Source organism: Sebastes fasciatus, chromosome 1 (genome assembly GCF_043250625.1).
Source record: "Sebastes fasciatus isolate fSebFas1 chromosome 1, fSebFas1.pri, whole genome shotgun sequence".
In the NCBI taxonomy this organism is placed as follows: domain Eukaryota; kingdom Metazoa; phylum Chordata; class Actinopteri; order Perciformes; family Sebastidae; genus Sebastes; species Sebastes fasciatus.
In genome coordinates, this window is record NC_133795.1 from 34,323,598 (window position 1) to 34,346,637 (window position 23,040).

Genomic DNA, 23,040 nt, shown 5'->3' on the forward strand with positions numbered 1-23,040 from the left:
AAATTATGACTTATATGACTATATTTAAGACGAACACTTCATTGTAGTTTCACAAGACTGTGTAGAGTATAAAACACCACTTTTGTAGAAGTTGTCTTGCTGTCTCTGCATGCATGTGCAGATTAACTAAAGTATACATATCGCCACCTTGTGGATCTTTGTAGACAAGACCTCCCATATTACCATTCTCCTGTCTCTGACTATATAAACCTTTACCTCCTTTATTAAGCTCGGAGCAATGCAGACGGTCCATTCACCATTCTTCTCTTAAGTGGTGTTTTTAGAAATGCAAACATGGTGTTGGGCTCATAGGAAGTTCTCATTTCATTTGCAGATGAGCAAACCATTCATGAATGCACCTCCTCACCTCATCTCACCTCTTTGGATGTTGATAACACTTTGTATTGTAATTCAGCCACAGCAGTGGGAGACTGCTCAGATCTTTCACTGAAGTAAAAAGTTTAAAAAAAATACTCAATTAAGCAAAAGTCCTGTATTCAAAATCCTACCGAAGTAAAAGCACAGAAGTATTTTCAGCAAAATGTACTTAAAGGATTAAAAATACTTGCTATATTGCAGTGGGTTGAAGAGGTCAGATCTGATACGGTTTGCTCGGACTCAACAGCTGTCATTAAACCTTACAATCAACAAAATCTGGATGGGAAGAGTTACTCATTGAACTGTACCTATAGTGTGCTAAGACTACACAGAGGTGGTGTAGCCAAGATGTGCATTTCTGTTGGGCACCAGCACATGAGGGCCTGAAAGAGGGAATTAATGTGCTGACAAAAAGGGCCTTGCAAAATGAAATAACTTACCACATGGCAGAGGAGAAGTGAAAGCAGTGATTAGGAAGAAAGGAATGGATAGTTTTCTGTTTCTGTTTTAATTAGTGCTTTTTGAAAAGACAAATGTATTGGGGTCCTATAGGGTGACCCCAGTCAAACGCACCCAATGGCAGCTTATGCAGTTCAAATAGATAAAATAGAATAGATAGATCAAATGTTTGCCATGGGTCCTGATTTAAAGCATCACACACTGTCAGCTGGGTAGGAGCACTCTGTCAGTGGTCGTGAAGGAGACACATGCAGCAGACACAGATGTCCTTATCCACTCTGTCTATTTTCATTTAACACAATATACAAATTAACTGCAACTTTCCTAAAATAATTATAATCTTTTTTTTTTCTTCAGATGACACTAACCCTCTGAGACCCACAATAGACCCGTTTTTGTCTTTTTTAGGGAGGTATAGGGGGTCTTTAGGGGGAGATAGCAGGTCAACAGTAGATGTCACATAGAAGTGGTGTACATCATCTGAAAGCTGGGAACCTGAAGATTAATTTGAGATGCAGCGCAACACTGTGTGTCAAGTTTTTCTAGTCATAAATCAGAAATAAACCTTAAGTAATGAATTAATAAATTAAAATGAATTGTGAAAGTGTATAAGGGCTTAGAACATTATGACAGAAGTATATGATGGTCATCCCCATGCTCTATTATGTCTCATAAGTTGTTGCAGCACTTCTTGGGTTGATACCATTTGTTACACAGATTTGGTGCTAAATTTAGTCAAAAACTTGTGACATTTGGAGATTTCTGCAAGAATTGCATTTTTCAGTGATTGGATGGCGAGCCATTCTGTTGTGGAAACTGCTCAGAAACCCCCTTAATTGTCAATCTACCTAGGAAATCCATCCATATTCTGAATGCTCTAGGTCTCTAGTTTGTGGTTGTAAAGTTTCATGAGGCTGTGATTATCCTAGAGGTCACCACAGGTCATTTTATACAGTGAGGTCAAGTTTTAAAAAAAATGGTCATCATCACACATGAATACAGTTGGGCTCACTGGATCCACAAGAGTCTCGTGTTCACAGTGATACCCAATTCATTCAATTCTAAGACTGTTTAGGGACCCCAGTATGCAGAAATACTCAAACAAAAATATCCTCCTTCCCGATGAGCTAGCATGACATGATGGTTGGTACCAATGGATTCCTTAGGGTTTTCTAGTTTCATGTAATATCAATACCTTCACTCAAGGCTATACTGTATGTGATTCGTTTATCTGAGATTCAATTTCATGTTTGTTTTTTCATTTTTCACTGTAGTGTACATGTTCTGATAGCCCAGTTTGTCCTGAAAAAAGAGATGTAAATAACTTGAAAAAACATGGTTGTGTTTTGTTCCACCTCAGGTAGGGTTATCTGATAAACTAAAGGCCTTTGGAAGATTTCTGCCAGTACTAATAACTGTATCCCCTGACCTTTGAAATCAAAATTGATGCTATTGCATCAACATGTAAGCAGCGTTTCACTGGGAACCGGTTGAGGTGAAGCTGGTTTTCGCTAGGCCTACCGGTTAAGTAGTTTAGTCGAGTGGTTACCAACCTCTGGGTAGAGTCCCTCCAAAGGGCCCCAAGATAAATCTGAAGTGTCAGGAGATGACTTATGACGTAGGAAAGGAGAAAAGAAAAATGCTCACGTTTATGTAAAATCTGAATCTCAAAAGTAACCAGTAACTATATCTGTCAAATAAATATAGCTAGTGTAGTAAAAATATAATATTTCCCTCTAGGAGAAGAAGTAAAGTAGCATAAAATGGAAACTGAATTATACTTACAGTTCTTCTGTAAATATACAAAGTTACTTTCCACCAACGGCCGAATGGCACCAAAGTAGATTCACCTGTCACCCATTACACATATCACTATTTCAGAAGTCCATTCTTGACTTTGGGATCAGTATGTGAGAAAACATAATCTCAATTCAAGGTCCATTTACAAGCTTTTCCTGTGCTTTCAACCCCATCTTATGGTCTTCATCAGCTAATGTTTTCTGTTTCTACTCTATAGTCCTCTTTCTATATTCTTTTTTAGTTCACTTTTAGTAGAGTTTTGGTCCAAATATGGAGGAACAGAATAATATGCTTTTTGTGCATTTTCATTTGACACATAAAACTGTAGAATAAAAGATCATGTGAGCAAACTTTTATTTACATTTAACAAGTGAATTACTTTTGATGTTAATATTAATGAACGGCTATCATCCATTTGTCTCTATGTTGTGGTGCATCTTGAATGATGGGTAGAAATAGCCCTAATTCACACTATGGAGATAGCATGTCTCTAAGAACAAGTGTAAACAGATATCAAGGCACAAACATATGTAAAAAGACTTGGAATGGAACAAATAGTACAGAACAGATATCTTAAAAGTGACACATAACCATTTCTGTTTAATTTCTTCAGAGAAGTTACTTAAGGAATGTTATTCAGTTCGTGGGGGTACAAGCTAATCTATGGACAGTCATGCAGAACAATGCACTATAGTACAACTGTGGATATTGATTCTGTGTAAACATTGTACAAAAAACATTTTCCCTTCATCCAATTTCATTCTCCATGCTTGTTTGTTTTCTTCTAAAAATAAGCTCTGTGCACTCAAAAGGGTCATAAAATGCCAACATTAGTTAACATAAGTTAATGTGAATTTCATAAAAAAGTTGTTTTTTTGTACTGAATCTTTTTACTAAACTTCAAAAGCAAATAAGAAAAGTAAAAATGAAAACCTAAAAAAACAAAATCTGAATTACAAAAAAACGAGACTCATAAAATCAAATCACTACGGTTTAAATGTGGTTCTCAAACTGGTCCTTGAAGGATGAACAATACTTTAATTTTGGCGTATTTTTTCATTTGCCATATGGCATGATGAGATAATGGGTTATTATTATGATAAGTTTTCCTCTTCCAACAATCATCTTCCACTTAAGCCAGTCAGATAATATAATTTAGGTTACAAATCTAATTTAAAAACCAGTAGGGGTCCTTGGTCAAATATGTATTTACAGGCACTCAGTAGTACGAGAACCCCAAGAGCAGTAAGAAATATATATATAAAAAAAATATTAACACAATTGACAGAGAATGTGATGGATGCAAATCAGTGATTGTTGAAGGTTTTTTCCCCTCTAGGAATCAAGTCTGTTATGGTTTTCATTATGAAAAGCAGTAATCTTCACATGGCTGTTGCAGTCTCTCATGCAGTCTGTGTGCGTCGAGCGTTGTCCTGCATGAACAGAAAGACGACAAAAAAAGCACCTTTAGACAAATACAATAAAGAGCTGTTATTTCACTATTCTAATGCAGAGGGACTTACTGATTTAATAATTTAATCAGACTAATTGAGATGTCATGTTCCATTCTTGGAGTTGAATAAAATATATGTTAAACTCAACAGCAACAACGTGTTACTCTTGATAATCCACAGACCTCATTGTAATCAGCCCAGTCAATTTTATTTATGTAGCACAAATTCATAAAATCTCAAATTTGTCTCAATACCGTATGTACAAAACATGACATCCTTTCTCATTGAAAATTGAGAACAGTTCTTCCTGGAGCTACTTTGACCTCTTAGAGCTGCTCTAAGCCTCTATGAGGATGGACGGTAGGTGGTGTAAAATATGAAATATCCAAATTGGTGCCATGTTTTATGTCTACACATAACTTAATTCATACAGAAAGGTGAGACGGGCCACATCAGAAAGTGGTTCTTGAGACTGAATCTGACCTGAGAGCAAACACCAGGTAGCTAATGTGAGCTGGCAGGTCACGCTGAAAAGGCACCAGGAGCCCAGTCGGCTAGTTTGTTCCTGATCTTGAACAAGTTTTGCTCTAAGAAACAAATACAGTAAGCAGCTCCACACAGTGTCTTATTTGCACAGTTTCAATAAACGAGCTGAATAACAGCTGATGCATGTTAGTAAAATTAACTAATTACACAGAGTTAGAGCTGCTAGAAACGTTCTCACTTTTAGGATGCCAGTCATCTGTGATTAAATTCGGGTCACAACTAACAATTACATTCATTATTGATTCATTAGGCGATTATTTTCTTGATGAATCAGTTTGTTTAGTCTTAGTTGTTTGTTTCCCATCCGACCAACAGTTCAAAACACAAAGATATTCTGTTTAACTGCTATAGAAAAGTAAGAAAACCTACAAACACTCACATTTGATTAGCTCCATGTAGAGCCGGAGGGTTTCACAATGAATTGCTAATTTGTTTTCTGTTGATCGACTAAGTGATTAATTGACAGATGGTCTCAGCTCCAGGCCGCCTAACTTACCTAAAGCTGTTACCGATAACATTTTATATTTCATCATCCCTCTATTCCTACCTTTAGAAAAGACCACAGTCTTTCAGGTTGTTCTTAATAATGACGTCAGTGACGGCGTCGAAGACGAACTGCACGTTCTTGGTGTCAGTGGCACAGGTGAAGTGGGTGTAGATCTCCTTTGTGTCCTTTTTCTTGTTCAGGTCCTCAAACTTGGTCTGAATGTAACTGGCTGCTTCATCAAACTTGTTGGCTCCTGGGAAGCGACAGTTTGGAAAGCCGAGGAAGTGTTTTTAGAGAAGAGATTATGTTTTCTTATGTTGTGATTGGTTAGCCGGCACTGTGCCGACTGCAGCCACAGCAACCTGTCTGTGGTTGTACTGGAGACTAATAAAGCAAGGTGTACCTACCTGTGTATTCTGGGAAGCAGATGGTGAGGGGGCTGCGAGTAATCTTCTCCTCAAAGAGATCCTTCTTGTTGAGGAAGAGGATGATGGAGGTCTCAGTGAACCACTTGTTGTTGCAGATGGAGTCGAACAGCTTCATGCTCTCATGCATTCGGTTCTAAAGAGAAGCAAAGTCGGTCATGGCTTTTACTGCCTCTGCTGAAGCACAACAATGCACCAGAGCTGCCACCAGGGGACAATGTTGTTTAACATTTTAAAACGAGAGGAATAACCGGTGCAGAGGAGGTCCTTCAGAGCATCTTTTGGCCAGGTCTCTCCTCAGCACTTGCTTTAAATTCATAAGCAGTTCAACAAATTGGGGTCAAATGGTTTAAGTCACTTGAAAAATTAGCTTTCATTACATAATTACACTCCATTGGTTCTGTAAATGGGTCGTTAAAGTCCAATGAGACAATTTTACTTCCTGGAGCTCACTATTATTAGGCTATAATAAAAGGAATGGGTGAGCATCTTACACACTAAACTACCTCATGCTGCAAATGAGCCGAAGAGCAGGTCAATTTATATCATCCATGCAGATGAAGACACAGTTTTTCCTCTTACCATCTCCTCATCCTCAGCCAGCACCAGGTCATAAGCACTGAGTGCAACACAAAAAATAATGGCTGTGACTCCTTCGAAACAGTGGATCCACTTTTTTCTCTCCGAGCGTTGGCCTCCCACATCAAACATTCTGCAAAGGGGATAAAGCAAAGGAGTTGCATTGTGTGTGGAGGAAGGAGGTCACAATGAAAGACAGTAAGGTGAAGCTGATATAGAGAACCTGGCTTTGAGGAGGACAGGAAGGAGGGATGACGGTGAAGGAAGGAAGGAAATAGAAAGTTAGAAAGACATTCTATCCCTGGGATGCACATTAAGTTTTCATGAGGCTGCTTTGAGAACAGAAGTGGTGAGGAGGTGGAGAGACGTCTGTCAGATATCTGATAAAGACTGCAGGCGTCGATGAGAGGCTATGAGAAGCAGGCAGGCCTCTATATTCAGAGCAAAGCACCGGCTAATGGGGAAGCTGAGCACTGTGATCGAAGACTGTTAGAGGTGTGAGCAAAACCCTTAAGACGGCCGAAGCAATGACACAGCACCACATCCAGCACGGCTGCCATACTTTGATGATACATGATGAAGGGCAAATCTGAGGTGTTTAGTTTTAGCAGACGCCCAAGAAGCACCATTTTGACGAATCTAAATTAAGCAAGATGACACTTCTCTGTATCTGTAAGTATTTCCTTTCCATACTTATTATGGTAAACAGGACAGAATTATAAAAACGTGACTTTCTTCTTATTGATTGCCTCCATGTATTATTCAGGCCAAATATTGAGGCTGTGGCAGAAGGTAAATATCAGAGAGTTTATCAGGACACAGGTCACACCAGAGCCATGCGGCTGATTTTTTTAATCATCCAGATCTGTTAAGTTACTTTAGTTTTGGGTATTTTATACACAATTTTCAAATTGCAATATTTGTTAAAGGTGAAACGTGTGTCAAAATATCATCTTAAATTAGATATTGTCGAGCTGCAGCGATGTCCTGGCCTACACATCATATTCTACAGGCTTAAGAAAACATCTTTGTTTGGTACAGATCCCTGCAAAAAATCCCACCATACTCATTTTTTTCAATGAAAAAGAGAATAATTATGTAAAAATGATCACACCCTCTAATATCGCAAATGCAGTATCAGTCAAAATAATCACAATTAGACATTTTTTCAAAATCGTGCAGCTTTAAACAAAACTACTGAGGTCTTTGCATTTTATTTGATATATTTTGTAGATTCACCTCCACACTCTACCAGACTACTTCAGTGTAGGCCCTGTTATAAAATGTTTAAGCACTTACTGTATCTCTCGCACATCCTCTATCAAGAGATATATCTATACATCCATTACTATCCTACACCTGAGTGCTCGGGCTGGGTCAGAGCATGTTTTATGTAAGATCTACACTAATGTACCATCAAGGACACACTCAAATGTTAGCATAAAGCTCTGGTTTCATTATGCGAGAGCACGGTGGGAAGAATCTAATTTATTTGCTCAGCAGATCTCAGTGCAATCGTGATAATTGGGCTTTTAATTGCTGGCATAATTTGGCTTCTAAGTAGCTGAGTTGCACATTTCAAGACAGAAGGGTCAGTCGCCCTTTGATGCTATTAATGTTGTGACCAAAATTATGTCGAGCAATCTGTTTAGAGCAGCTGTGGAGGAGGCTGGTACGGTGATGTAACTGCTGATAGGGACTAATTCAATTTAAAAAAAAAAAAACATATGATGACATACCCGCGCATTAACTTTAATATCCAAGCTTGGTTTTTGCTTCGCTGCTCTCCAAAAATAGACAGTTATGTTTTATTCAGTATCGATCATGTTTCATGTGCTCTTGTGGTTCGTAAGGCAAACTGACAACTGGGAGGTTTTTATGTATCACCAAATAACACTACAAGCGAGCATCAGAGATGAGTGAACACTAGGGGGTCATGTGACCACTCAGGCTACTTAATGTCAAATGGCTAAATGGCCTGTTTTGATGTCGGAAAAGAGAGATCGGTTTGAGAGTGCAACTTTCGTGTACTTATTTACTTTTTGTTTTTAAAGTATCTGAAGTCCATTAACAGTGATACTCTCAGTGCTATGTGGTCTTACTTGAAGTGCAGTTCCTTGAAAGTGAAGTGAGTTTCCACAATGCCAGTGGTCTTGACCCGAGTTCGCAGCACATCCTGCTGGGTGGGGATGTAATCTGCTTTAGCTATCCTCTCCAGGTCATTCAGGTAACTGAGAGACAGAGAGAAAGAGATTTCAACTTGATTTGTAACCTGCAAGAGAGAGAGAAAAAAACACAAACAGGCTGTACACACACACACACACACACACACACACACACACACACAGGCTACTTGTGATGCATTAACATCAGACAAAACATCTGCATTTTACTGAAATCTGCTGAACTCCAGCAATTTAGCAAACTTTCTGTGGAGTGAGTCATGTTCTGCTGCGTTCAATAATAGAGTTAAACTTTACCTAGCATTTGATTAGACTGTTTAAGTGCCTTTTTAAAGGGATTATGCAAAGGTCTTATAATAATAACATTATGACCAAATGCATCACGCAGGTTAGACTCCAATACTTTGGTTGTTATTTCCCAGAACTGTTGCTCCAAATGGTGGTTGGGAGGAATCAGGTTTAATTAAACCTGAAATAACTGGGTTGTTTTTTTTGCGAAACAAATAACATATCATCACCTTTTAATATGATATGGCTAACATGGAAGCCGAGGGGAAACATTGTCACATTGCTTCCATATTGTCATTATAAAAATACCGATTAGCTGCGGTAACCACATAGCTATGGCAACGTGCTGGGACTTCACACATCGAGAGTCTAATAGGAGAAAAGTGTATCCAACTACAGCACAGGGACAGAAAGCAGCTCTGTCTTAAAGGGACAACCTGCAACATGGCAAAATCAGTAATACCAGTAGCATTGTACCACTATTAATCATAAATGGAGCGAGGCCTGTAAGTTGGTTCAGGCAACTGGCGCGCGCTGCTACACCCACACATGACATACTCCATTGGCTGAAACATTTATTCAACACACCCTTCATCGCAGATGCCGTTAGGATCACCGGAGGACACCGGAGGCACATCAGTGCACACTTCAGCTTTAAAACTCACCGTGGCTTGCGTCACACAGACAAGATGCTGCGGGTAATCATCCACACATCCACATCGCTTTATTATTCATGGAATCATAATACAGTATATCTAAATTGCAGATATTGTTTACACTTATCTCCCACACTCGGCTGCACTCCTTGCCCAGCTGTTGCTTATATACACACATGTATGCACTGCTGGTTATCTGCTGCCTCTTAGCGCTGCATAACATTTCTTAAGAAATGATTTGTCTGCTCGAGTGTAATATGCTGCTGACGTTAAATATTATCCACTGCAACAGCTGATGTCCTAACCGGCTGCTGCATATCTGGTGGTTTTGCTGGGTTTCGATTTATTCATCTCAATTCTCTATATAATATATCCTGTAATAGATATATACGTACTACCTGGTGTAAAGCTCTGCATCTAATGCAGTTTTTTGGAGGCTGAATGATTTATTGTCACTCCAATCTTGGCTGTGCTTTGCTTGGTGTACGCTTGTGGGGACTGAGATGAGGTCAGAGCGTGGATGCCAAATATCAACTCTGAACATACTCTGCATTCATATAACAAATCCCCATGTGAAACAGCTAACTGGGATGTCCATGTGAGACCACTAAGGGATTACCACTAGACCCACTAGTACTATGTAGGCTACTATCCTTAGTGGGAGGATTTCTATGGCAACATGAATATTCTTCTCTGATTTGTTCCAATTTAGTGAATTTGATGTTATTTCCTATACTGTGATTTGTTTAAATACAATTCACTTCAATCTTTAAAGATGATTTGCCTCTTGAAAGTAAGATAATGGGGCGTCACTTACTTGAAAGAGCAGTGTTGAAAGTATGCGAACATGTTGAAAAGAACATTACACAGGGTGTAAGCAACACAAAGATGCAAGTTCAATTTCACACAAAGGAAAAAGAAAGTAAGTTGTCTCATCTCAGGCTTTCAAGTTGGCTGCTTTTCTTTCATTGTTGGTCTCTTTTAATTCTCCATTCACATCTCTATCCGTTTTTGCCTTTTCTCTGTTTTTCTGACAGACTGTTGGTCAGTAGGTGGAGTGTGGAAGCATCTTCACCATGTTTGACACAACCTGCTCCACTTACACAAGCATTGCATCATCTTTATCCAAGGCCAGCTGGGAGCTTTAGTGGCCCAGCCAACCTTCGCTTCACAGACTGAAAGATATACATATATATATATATATATATTTATATCTCCAGCATTTCATTTTTACAGATCTCATTATTCATGCATTTCACTTCCACAGAATAATCAACCTGATATCACGCCGGAGCGTGTAATAGACCCGGCTCTCTACCAGAGGATAGCGTGTCAGTGTCACGTTTTGTTTCACCAAGGCGCGAATATTACACACGTGTATGAAGGTGCAGTAGCTGCCAGTGGGCAACAAAACCACTCACTTAGGTTTAGGAAAAAACGTCATGGCTGGGCTTAAAATAAGTTTGTAAAATACGTACGGAAACAACGTAACATAAGTACAGAAAACACGCCACAAACGTAACTAAAAAACACTTCACTAATGTAATGGTCTCCTGGTTGAAAGTCCTGTGATTGTTGGGCCCATCCACATCTCCACCCGCCTTAAGCGCTTTTTATTCTATGACAGTACCTCTGGGCGTAGCATATTTACCCAGATGCATTTACAATGCAGTCAAGAAGACTACATGGCGTACAAATAACACGCCAAAAGCAAGGCGTTCTGTTTTTATAGCACTGCTTAAGGGTTTCATTATCACATCTATCAATTCTTATACACTTGGAGGCGAATAGAGGCCGATGCAATTTTTTCGTCTCTCAAGACAAACTATTCTGTTCTCTGCTTATTAAGTTACAATATTAAAGAACCAAACCCAGACAGGTAGAAATAATCCCTAAATGGAAGTTATTGGACTATCTTTCCAGTCTCTACAGCTCCCTAGAGAAGTTAAAGACTGCAGCGCATGAGAGAGGCTGAGAGGACTGTTAGATCCATCACAACACCGAGAGAAGAACATCCCTAATGGCACGAATATTAAACAGCTGTGAACCAAATACAAAAAAAACATTCTCACTGTCACTTTCTTGAGCTGTTTTATAACCATATTAAAATAACATTTATATGCGGTGTTTCAGTTGCAAAACTATTTTCTAATATAAATGACAAACAGGTATGCGGGATGACAAAAAGAGCACATTTGACAGGTGGCTGTGAGGTAACCACATTTACAGTGGTGAAACACAGAGTCGGTGATTGCATAATGATTGATGTACAACTACAAGCAAATATGTGGGACGACGTAGATAAAAAAGTTATTTTAGAAGAAAAACATAAACGAATTTGATTCCTAAGTGGCATCACAGTATGAAATACACATACTAATTCACACTCACTATGCTGCAGAGTCGTTAAGTTGGTACTCTCGCGACCGTGTAAAGCAATTCTGTATGCCTCTGTCACCCCACAATCGCCTGATCACGCTGGACAGATCATCAGGAAAGATGCCCTGTTCTTCAGCAGCCGCAGACAGGGCGAAGAGCTGCTGGGCGTCGTCCTGCAGGGGGCGATAAGGACACAGGACAGGATAGTTACAATGGGAGCATTTTGAAATTGTCAGAATTAGCATATGAATTCTTGAGTTAAGGCCCAAAACATGTTTTGTGAGGTCACAGTGACCTTTGACCTTTGACCACCAAACTCTAATCAGTTCATCTATGCTGCGGTCGAAAAGTAAAAAAATTACGTCCTAATGTCTTTTCATATCCACTTTTCCTTGACCTCGATGGAAAACGTCATGAGGTTGAGGAAAGAGAATTCATAAGGATTTAGGAAAAGACTACCGCGGTGTTAAGAGAATCCGACCGCCCTACACTAGGCTCCGTAATGATGATGCGTTGGCGGCGGATGTTAGTGGCGTGGCTCGGCTCTGCCACAGTGAAACTACAATATTCCAAAAACGGACTACAAAAGGCGCTGCTTCCCCCCGTGCGTTCTTAAGCAGCTCTTTCAGTGCCTATATTATATTGCACAATGTAGTCTAATATATATGATAAATGGGTACTGTAGATAGACAGAGGAAGTAAGTTTCATGTTGATGGATAGATGCTGTAAATCTGTATGTTGTCTGTATGTGTTTGCATAAATTACAGCTCCATACATACAACATAGTTAAACATTTTATAAAGCTAAAAATGCTGTGTGTACTATATTTATACTGTATCCCAAAAACATGCATCATTCTGTAACATTTTATGTTTTTGCATAAACTGATGATGCCACTATCATCTCCTTTCTCTGTAATCCTCCAGAGATGTAACCCCCTTGGCCATTTCTAACACCTGAGCTAATTGGTATGCATTGCTCCCAGGTTGTGACTGAGGTCGTATCTGAATTGTCCTGACCAGGGTTCAACCCAGGAGCAATGCACTGGCTTGGTTTGAATTGACAAAAGGAGGGTTGAACAAGGGCAGGTTAACTCTGGTCTTAGATACTTCCGGATCGTTTCACTCCGTTAGGAACCTTCCTAAGCAAAATAGACTTTTCGACCGCAGCCCTCGAGTGGACGTTTGTGGAGATGAAATTCCCTCAAGGCGTTCCTGAGATATCACGTTCACAAGAATGGGATGGATGTAAAGTCCCTTTGACCTTGACCTTTGACTTTTTGACTACCAAATTCTAATCAGTTCATCCTTAAGTCCAAGTGGATGTTTGTGCAAAATTAGAAGAAATTCCCAGACGGATGGACAACCCAAAAACATAATAGCTCCGGTCAAAGCTGTCGCCGGCGCGGAGATGTAAAGAATGTAAACCTATCGTTAAACTATGTAGATATAAAACAATAAACACAGAAGAAGTGAATATCTGTGCTCTACATTAGAGCAAATCTGTTAGACTGAGTGAAAAATGACAAATCAAATATAGCTCCTCAAGAATTATCAACAGTCAAAAATCCTCAGGCATTCGTATTTGAATACATATTGCTAAATAAATAATGTGTGGTCGCAGAGGGCCGTGTCTCTGGACTAGTGCCGAGGAAGCAGAGGTTATGACAGTAGCAATATAATGTGATGATGATATCACTGAAGCCGATGCCAGCCAATCCGTGCGGAGCGCATGTAAGATATGTTGGTGTGACTCAAGGTAACAGCATGCAGCGCTGCTAGAACAGATTGTGGTTTGATTTCCTGCTGTTTGCCACCATGCTTGTTTCTCTCAATGCTCCATCTTCCTGTTGTTATGACATTGACAATGTTCTCCGACCTTTATTCACAAGGAGTTATATGGTAAAATACAAAAAAGAAATAAATAATCACTGGTCAGGGGTTTTGGTCAGTATCTGGCTTTCGGGAGGAGCCGTTTCCCTGAATATGATCATAGTCATTATTAAAATAAAAGAATGATTCACATGATTGTGTATTTGTCACATTTGAGGAGAAATACATTTCGGTCTTAACCTTGTCGGACAGCAAATGCATCTATGCTCCTTTTGTGGGTAGCCATGTTTCTATATTTTAAATGGATTTTCTTCAGCCGATTGATATTTATTTACTTTGTTCTTGGTGAAAATCAATCACCACTTACTATTCTTTATTTTGAGGAAGATAACAGTTCAATCTATTGAGTTTTTGTGTCTGTATTCCAATGTTTGAAATAGACAGTCTTATTGTTGTTTTATAATTTGTTTTATTCTAGCAGTATTTTGTTGCAGTGACTATGACTGCTGAGCTTACACACAAACAACCAATGAAAGAGTTTTAAAGGGACTGTTTGTAACTTCTTACACGTATAAATCAATCCGGGTCGGTGTCACATGCGCGTTCGCGTGTGGCTACGCTGTTCAGACTCAGACTCCAACACAAACTACACGGAAGCATCAAAACCGCAAAGTTCTATCTAGTGAAGCCCGACTTGCAAAACAGTGTTGGCCACGGACAGAGGACGCGGTGGAGACACAGTAGCTTTGGTCTCCAGGGCCGGAGTCTCTGCTGTACTCTGCTCCTCTGCTCCACTGCCTGCCTGCTTGCTTTCACTCACACGCCGCGCTCGTTCTCGCTCTTTCGCTCCACGTGCATGCGCGCACACTCCACACTGCAGAAGAGTTAGTTTAGCTCTGAGAATATCTAGTGAATGCAGTGGACCTTTTTGCAGAAATAACTGCTGCAGCTCCTCCAGACCAACAGAGGTTTCCCGTGTCTTGTGAAGTGAAGGGGATCCGCAGCGAGAAACGTTATCGTCTCAGACCAAAACTCGGGTGTCTCCCCTGTTCCCACTGGCTGCGGTCGGGAGGCTGAAGCAGGAAAAGCCAACACTAGGATCAGCAGTGATTCATGGAGAGACCTTCGTCTGGTCAGCTAACATTACTGCCAAGCAGCTGAAATATAGAGTGATATTGTGGTTTTAGCTGACGTGTGTCACCTCACTGTTTTGAGCGATGCTCGTTCATGTCTATGTAGAGCGAGCACAAGCGCGAGCAACAGGACGCTGACTTTCGTTGACTTAACGGCCACAGGTGTCGCTGTTAACAAGCAATTTCTGATTCTTACAAACAGTTCCTTCAAGTTTAGCTATTAGATCATAAGTTATTTATACGGCAGTGTATCACTCCTCCCTCAACCAAACTAAACAGCGAATAGCGTGGATAATGTTTTCCCGTTTTGGTTTCGTTTGATGTGCATGGGTATGCATGCGGGTACACAAGCACAATCTGTGTGTGTCATATTGCACTTCTACAGTGCTGCAGTGTGCCAGTATTGGCAGGCTAGCACACTAATTACCATGTGTGGGAGTCTGTGAGAGTATTGTCACATACATACAGCCATTTGACAGATCTGTCAGGGGAAAAAAGAAAAGTCCGTCCATCGCGCTCTAATGACCACAGCAAGAGTCCTCAATCCTTTTATTGTAGCTTCAGTTTCAGCACACATACGCCGGCCTCAATGCAATATCACAATGACTCACACACACTCCTCCATAGGAATGAGTTCAGCTACTGTTAGACCTCACTGACAGCCTGTTCAAAGGCTGAGAAGTGTTCACAGGGAGCAGCAGACTGGATCTCAGCCTGAAGATGGGACTCGTGCTTGTTGTTGATGGTGTGTGTGTGTGTGTGTGTGTGTGTGTCTCTTCATGCGTCTGTGTGTACAGGGAGTGTCAGTCTGTCTGTTTCTGTATAAGAGTTTAATAAATGAACTGATGAGGTTCTGCGAATGTGTGTTAGAGCTGCACCTAATTATTATTTTCATTATTCATTAAATAAATTGTTTTGATTCAAAACCTTAAAGGGACTATTTGTAACTTTCAGAAATGCTTCTTAACAGCGACACCTGTGGCCGTGAAATCAACGAAAGTCAGCGTCGGGCTCGCGCTTGCTCGCTCTCAATATACCTGAACGAGCATCACTCAAAACAGTGAGGCGACACACGTCAGCTAAAACCACAATATCACTCTATATTTCAGCTGCTTGGCAGTAATGTTAGCTGACCAGACGAAGGTCTCTCCATGAATCACTGCTGATCCTAGTGTTGGCTTTTCCTGCCTAAGTGCAGGCTGAGGCAGCGGGGCTCTGCAGCGTGTCTCCTCTGCTCTCTCCGCCCGCAGCCGGAGAGAGCAGAGGAGACACCGGCACCCAGTCGGTAACGAGAAGACAACGTAAATCTCTGTAGAGCTCCGTTACTTCCCAAGACACATAGAAATAGTGAATCAACCAGGGCTGAAATCTTAGGATTGCCATTTAATCAGCCAAAGCGGGTTATGTCAGAAAGAAATAACGGCATGGTCTTACGTTTTTCCTTGTCAAGCATGATATCACCTATGTAGCTATCATGTGCATATTTTCTTTACAGAGCTCATGTTGTAAAATGAGTCAGCTAGAAACATTAAAAACTCAGCCAGACAGTATTTTCAACCAACTCATGAAGTTAATGTTAGCTTAATTAAGTAGCTGCTGATAAAACCTGCCTGTGTACCTACCTATGTCTGAAATCAAGGACCCACTGCTTCCACTTTACTTTCTTTGACGTTTATATGATTATATATTTAATGTCTTTGGGATTTTGGACTATTGTTCTGAACCTGACTTTGGATGGAACATTAGATGGCCATTTGTGATTAATTTTTTAAATGAAATGCTTAAAGGGACTATTTGTAACTTTGTACGCGCATAAATGTAGCGTGTCGTCACACATGCACGCTCGCATATACGCGTTCGCGTGTAGCCGCTGTACCCTCCTCCTCTGCCTGCTCGCCTTCACTCAGACAGCTCAGCTCGCTCCACCTCTAGACGTGAACGCGCGCTCACTCCACACTGCAGAAGAGTTAGTTTAGCTCTGAGAATATCTAGTGAATGCACAGGGGACGTTTGTGCAGAAATAAATGCTGCAGCTCCTCCAGACGAACAGAGGTTTCCCGTGTCTTGGGAAGTAACGGAGCTCTACAGAGATTTACGTTGTCTTCTCGTTACCGACTGGGTGCCGGTGTCTCCTCTGCTCTCTCCGGCTGCGGGCGGAGAGAGCAGAGGAGACACGCTGCAGAGCCCCGCTGCCTCAGCCTGCACTTAGGCAGGAAAAGCCAACACTAGGATCAGCAGTGATTCATGGAGAGACCTTCGTCTGGTCAGCTAACATTACTGCCAAGCAGCTGAAATATAGAGTGATATTGTGGTTTTAGCTGACGTGTGTCGCCTCACTGTTTTGAGTGATGCTCGTTCAGGTATATTGAGAGCGAGCAAGCGCGAGCCCGACGCTGACTTTCGTTGATTTCACGGCCACAGGTGTCGCTGTTAAGAAGCATTTCTGAAAGTTACAAATAGTCCCTTTAAGGTTTTGAATCAAAACAATTTATTTAATGAATAATGAAAATAATAATTAGGTGCAGCTCTAACACACATTCGCAGAACCTCATCAGTTCATTTATTAAACTCTTATACAGAAACAGACAGACTGACACTCCCTGTACACACAGACGCATGAAGAGACACACACACACACACACACACACACACACACACACCATCAACAACAAGCACGAGTCCCATCTTCAGGCTGAGATCCAGTCTGCTGCTCCCTGTGAACACTTCTCAGCCTTTGAACAAGCTGTCAGTGAGGTCTAACAGTAGCTGAACTCATTCCTATGGAGGAGTGTGTGTGAGTCATTGTGATATTGCATTGAGGCCGGCGTATGTGTGCTGAAACTGAAGCTACAATAAAAGGATTGAGGACTCTTGCTGTGGTCATTAGAGCGCGATGGACGGACTTTTCTTTTTTCCCCTGACAGATCTGTCAAATGGCTGTATGTATGTGACAATACTCTCACAGACTCCCACACATGGTAATTAGTGTGCTAGCCTGCCAATACTGGCACACTGCAGCACTGTAGAAGTGCAATATGACACACACAGATTGTGCTTGTGTACCCGCATGCATACCCATGCACATCAAACGAAACCAAAACGGGAAAACATTATCCACGCTATTCGCTGTTTAGTTTGGTTGAGGGAGGAGTGATACACTGCCGTATAAATAACTTATGATCTAATAGCTAAACTTGAAGGAACTGTTTGTAAGAATCAGAAATTGCTTGTTAACAGCGACACCTGTGGCCGTTAAGTCAACGAAAGTCAGCGTCCTGTTGCTCGCGCTTGTGCTCGCTCTACATAGACATGAACGAGCATCGCTCAAAACAGTGAGGTGACACACGTCAGCTAAAACCACAATATCACTCTATATTTCAGCTGCTTGGCAGTGATGTTAGCTGACCAGACGAAGGTCTCTCCATGAATCACTGCTGATCCTAGTGTTGGCTTTTCCTGCCTAAGTGCAGGCTGAGGCAGCGGGGCTCTGCAGCGTGTCTCCTCTGCTCTCTCCGCCCGCAGCCGGAGAGAGCAGAGGAGACACCGGCACCCAGTCGGTAACGAGAAGACAACGTAAATCTCTGTAGAGCTCCGTTACTTCCCAAGACACGGGAAACCTCTGTTCGTCTGGAGGAGCTGCAGCATTTATTTCTGCACAAACGTCCCCTGTGCATTCACTAGATATTCTCAGAGCTATACTAACTCTTCTGCAGTGTGGAGTGAGCGCGCGTTCACGTCTAGAGGTGGAGCGAGCTGAGCTGTCTGAGTGAAGGCGAGCAGGCAGAGGAGGAGGGTACAGCGGCTACACGCGAACGCGTATATGCGAGCGTGCATGTGTGACGACACGCTACATTTATGCGCGTACAAAGTTACAAATAGTCCCTTTAAGCATTTCATTTAAAAAATTAATCACAAATGGCCATCTAATGTTCCATCCAAAGTCAGGTTCAGAACAATAGTCCAAAATCCCAAAGACATTAAATATATAATCATATAAACGTCAAAGAAAGTAAAGTGGAAGCAGTGGGTCCTTGATTTCAGACATAGGTAGGTACACAGGCAGGTTTTATCAGCAGCTACTTAATTAAGCTAACATTAACTTCATGAGTTGGTTGAAAATACTGTCTGGCTGAGTTTTTAATGTTTCTAGCTGACTCATTTTACAACATGAGCTCTGTAAAGAAAATATGCACATGATAGCTACATAGGTGATATCATGCTTGACAAGGAAAAACGTAAGACCATGCCGTTATTTCTTTCTGACATAACCCGCTTTGGCTGATTAAATGGCAATCCTAAGATTTCAGCCCTGGTTGATTCACTATTTCTATTTGAGTGATACAAATGGTGCTCAGAGTTTAGCAGCCTGGAGTCTTTTTTGTCGATACAGGAGCTTCACCTTTTCAAAATTGTGTGCATGTAGTTCCATTTTTTGTGTGTGGCAACAATGGAGAAAAACTGTAATGGCACAGTCATGAATGCGCAAATGCAGACAAGTATCGCTAAGGCAATATTCACCTGAAGACTCAAAGATGCTAATTTGCTACACAGAGAGAGAGAGTGGTTTTGAGCCCCTTTGCTCACATGGAAGTAAACGGAGGGCAAATGTTCATTTCGCACACGTGCAACCGTGCCTTAATACAGCTTTATTTTCCGGGCGTGTCGCCAAAGACATCTGGTTTGTAATAATACTGTAAAATATATCGGGTAAATATTGCAATACTTTCATCAGCGGCCATAGGCTCTTTTTTTTTTAGATAAATAGTGACTTAACAGACATTTATTTAAATGAAAATCTCTGAGATTACCACTTTCCACACACGTATTAAAGTCCCAATAAACAATTATCCAACATGTGGAGAAATTAAAGCTTGACAGCTGATTTGCTTAGTTAGAGTTGCTAAGCTATGATTGGACAATCGCTGTTCGGGGGACGGGTTTAGAGAACGGTCAATTGAGGTTGGGGATGTAACGTTAGTCCAGAAAAAAAACAGGAGAAACAGACATGCAAAGTTGACATCAAATGATGAATCACAGTTGTTTAAAAAACAGAAACCATACAATTCTTGGCCACCTGTAAGGTCGTCTTTTTACAGGTGGTAGCCTTCAAAACATGGAATACATTTGTGTCATTGCTGAAGCTGCAGAGAGCACCTGGCACACTAAATGTGCTGCTAAATTGTGTCGTGCCAGCACTTCGGAATAAATCCAATCCCCAAACCAGCACTCAGTGCCGCCGCAGCTGTTGGCATTAAGCACACTAAGTGCAGCCTCTTCTCTCTCGGTGTATTACAACTTTAAGGAGAGAACAGATCAAAGATGGAGGAGGTGAAGGACCACTTCCCTGCAGGTTACAAAGATGGATCAGAGAAGCATTACACTGTGTTCTAGTTTCTAGTACCAACAGCAATTTTACAGCTGAAAAAGAGGCTCAGGTGAATGTTGCAAAACACATGATGCAACATTTGGCTTGGCACAGCTTACCAGTGTTATTGACTTAACAGGAATTGCCGAGAGCAGACATGATTTGAGAAACAAACCTGTTTTCCCAGAGGCACCACAGCCTTGGAATAATCGTTGTTCACTGGGTTATACTGAAATACGGGTAAGGGTAAGTGAGGGAGTAAAATGTTTGTTTCAGAGATAACTCAGAGTGCATGCAACTGAGTTTTTCTTCCATTATTATTTTGAGACAGAGAGAAAAGTGAAAGGGACACAGTGTGTTGCAGAAACAAAGGCAAAACTCTTGTGATTTAAATTCTGGGCAAGTGTGAGTCTTAAGGACTGCACCAGATATACAACATCAAGATGCTGCTGATAAAACAGGCTTTGTTTTGTTGTGGCCTGAGGGAGATCCTGATCTGTCCATGGTTAGTAAGGCCAACTGAATTCTGCATTCTCACACAATAGGGATTTCTTTTCAGGCTGGTCAGCTTTCTGCTCTCACTCTTGCAAATCCACAGATTTTCAACAATTATCTATTTGCAACAAATATGTGACTGGTCTTGTGCATGGTCTTTTTTGCTTGTGGTTAACCCTTGCTCATGCCATCAGATGTAAGAATTTTTGGAGGATGAAAATAACAAATAGTTAAGTAGATATAAGCAGAAATCTGTCTAACTATAAAGCGAGGAATCTCTGTCTGTGGGTATGTGCGTTTGTCCTTCGCATATCTCGAGAACCCCTCATCTGATTGTCTTCACACATGGTGGGTGTAATACTGGGGACCAAAGGGAGTGCTTTGGCGAATTTGGTGCGATTTGGACACACGACACGTTCAATATTAATACATTTTGAATAAACAAGCCACCAGAAGGGGCTTCAGGGCTCTGCAGATTGAATCAAGCATTTCGTCTGCAGCGGACAGACCGCGGCTCAGTTCACTGCTGCTGGATCCTAGATATAGCCCACTAACGCTGGATAGCATTGCAACCAAATTTGTCTTTACTTCTGCAGCAGGCAGAAACAACATTGTTGTTAATGTGTTTTAGTACTTCATACCTTGCATGTCATTTTTACTGTATCAACTCTATTTTTATTTATTACTATCCGTTCTCTTGCTTTTTATGTCTTTGTAAAGCACTTTGTAACTTGATTTTGAAAAGTGTTATACAAATAAAGTTATTATTAATATTAGGCAGTATATTTTTGGCATCATTGGGTAAAAATTCCATAATAACCTTTCAGCATATTGTAATTCAAGTGTTCTGAGAGAAGACTTCTGCACCTCGTCATGGCTCTGTTTTCAGGCTTTAAAAAATCTAGCTTGTGACGGGAGACTTTGACCAATAACAGGTCATTTCAGAGAGAGAGCGCTCCTTCAACGGAGGCAGCTGTCAATCACTCATGAACTCTGATCAAACGATCAAACTAGGCAGCGCTGATCAAATATGAATTAATATTCTGTTACTGTAATGCCTATTTCTCGCCTCAAATGTTTTCAGAAACATCTTGTAGTGTACTGTTTAGCTGTAAAATGAGAACGTTTCCTCCGGGTAGTGGGCGGTGCTTGGTATTTCTTCAACTGATCTCAACATGGCTGACAGGTCACAAACTTTCCCACAGGCATTACAGTAACAGAATATTGATAAATATTTGATCAGCGCTGCCTAGTTTGACCGTTTGATCGGAGTTCACGAGTGATTGACAGCTGCTCAGAGACGACAGACTCCAGCTCGGCTCTGATTGGTTGTTTTCCTCCGGTCTAGGAAATCTTGTGGATGCCATTAGGAGCATCGGAGGACACCGGAGGACACAGAGACACATGATTTCTTTCAGATTACCTGTCTCATGCACTACTGTCAGGACATAGTGACTGTTTTATAAAAACAACTTTTTTTAATCATATTTGCTCCAATACTACCCACTGCTGCTTTTAGTACGTAAGTTATATGGTAAAGAAGTCAACGCTGACTTCTGGTTTCACACGGGACACGAGTGTCACGGGTGAAAGTCGGGTCTCTTCAGACCGGCCCCAACCTCTTCCTTTTGCGGACTTTGTCGCTTTTTATACGTCACATGTCCTGGTTTATGTGGATTACATCCGAATGGATTACATGGGTTATATACAAATTATAGTGCATTACTTTTCATAGGTATAGCTATGAGCAGTGTATGGAAACAGCTTGAACAAACGCACAGTGCTTTTGAGTGTTTGTGTGCTTGTGTGTCTCACCACTCTGCCAGGGTTGCTGTAGTCTATCTTGAGACTGGCCATGGCTTTAACAATGGCCATAATAGACTGGATGGTATTACTATAAACCACTGCTCGGTACTGCTTGCACTCATCTTCTGAGTAGCCATCTTCATGGATGATCCTAAGAAGGGAAAAAAATATGCAAAATTGATTACAGTGTGCATTAAAAGGAATAGATTCACAGCTCTTTCAAGGCTGTCCTGTGTCTGATTTAAAACACACTAAAACGCTCAGTAACACTGAGGGGAAACTGCAGTGTTGGGTTATAATCCTCTATGGGTTCATCATTACAAGCAGCCCCATTCACATACATGTAGTCATTTGATCCATTGTATATATAAATCAATATATAAATCAATAAAATCATTGATTGTAGCAGCTTTAAAATGGAAATTATTATGACAATTGGGTAGCTTTATTGCCACATTCAAATTAGGGTGTCACACTAATAACTGATTATTAGTGAAAATATTTCAGCAACATTCTTCAATGCATCAATTATTAAGTTTAACATAAAAACCATATACTCTTATAAATTAATATATGAACAGTAGAAACAAAAAACAAACATTTTGAAGCTGAAAAGCAGCTTTTTGTCAGTGTATGATTGTCTACCTAGAAAGCATATACTGTACACTCCCTCACAATTATCACGTCAGCATGCTGTGTAGGATGATGCGTAACAGTGCGGGTTAACACACAGTGAAATGGCCTCAACTCTGCAGCATCCAGTTGATGCAGTAT

General features: G+C 40.9%; 1 protein-coding gene across 1 annotated transcript in view; it reads right to left on the reverse strand.

Annotated features, from left to right (window-relative positions):
- Positions 1-2,974: 2,974 nt before the first annotated feature.
- Positions 2,975-23,040, reverse strand: part of gnai2b (guanine nucleotide binding protein (G protein), alpha inhibiting activity polypeptide 2b) — a 56,545-nt gene continuing 36,479 nt past the window's right edge. Inside the window, exons 3-9 of the mRNA XM_074645396.1 lie at positions 22,276-22,417; positions 11,647-11,807; positions 8,231-8,359; positions 6,132-6,261; positions 5,532-5,685; positions 5,185-5,377; positions 2,975-4,070 (exon numbers count right to left, since the gene is read on the reverse strand). Of these exons, the coding sequence (XP_074501497.1) occupies positions 5,187-5,377; positions 5,532-5,685; positions 6,132-6,261; positions 8,231-8,359; positions 11,647-11,807; positions 22,276-22,417 (907 nt within the window). The 3' untranslated portion in view covers positions 2,975-4,070; positions 5,185-5,186. The remainder of the gene's footprint in view (positions 4,071-5,184; positions 5,378-5,531; positions 5,686-6,131; positions 6,262-8,230; positions 8,360-11,646; positions 11,808-22,275; positions 22,418-23,040) is intronic.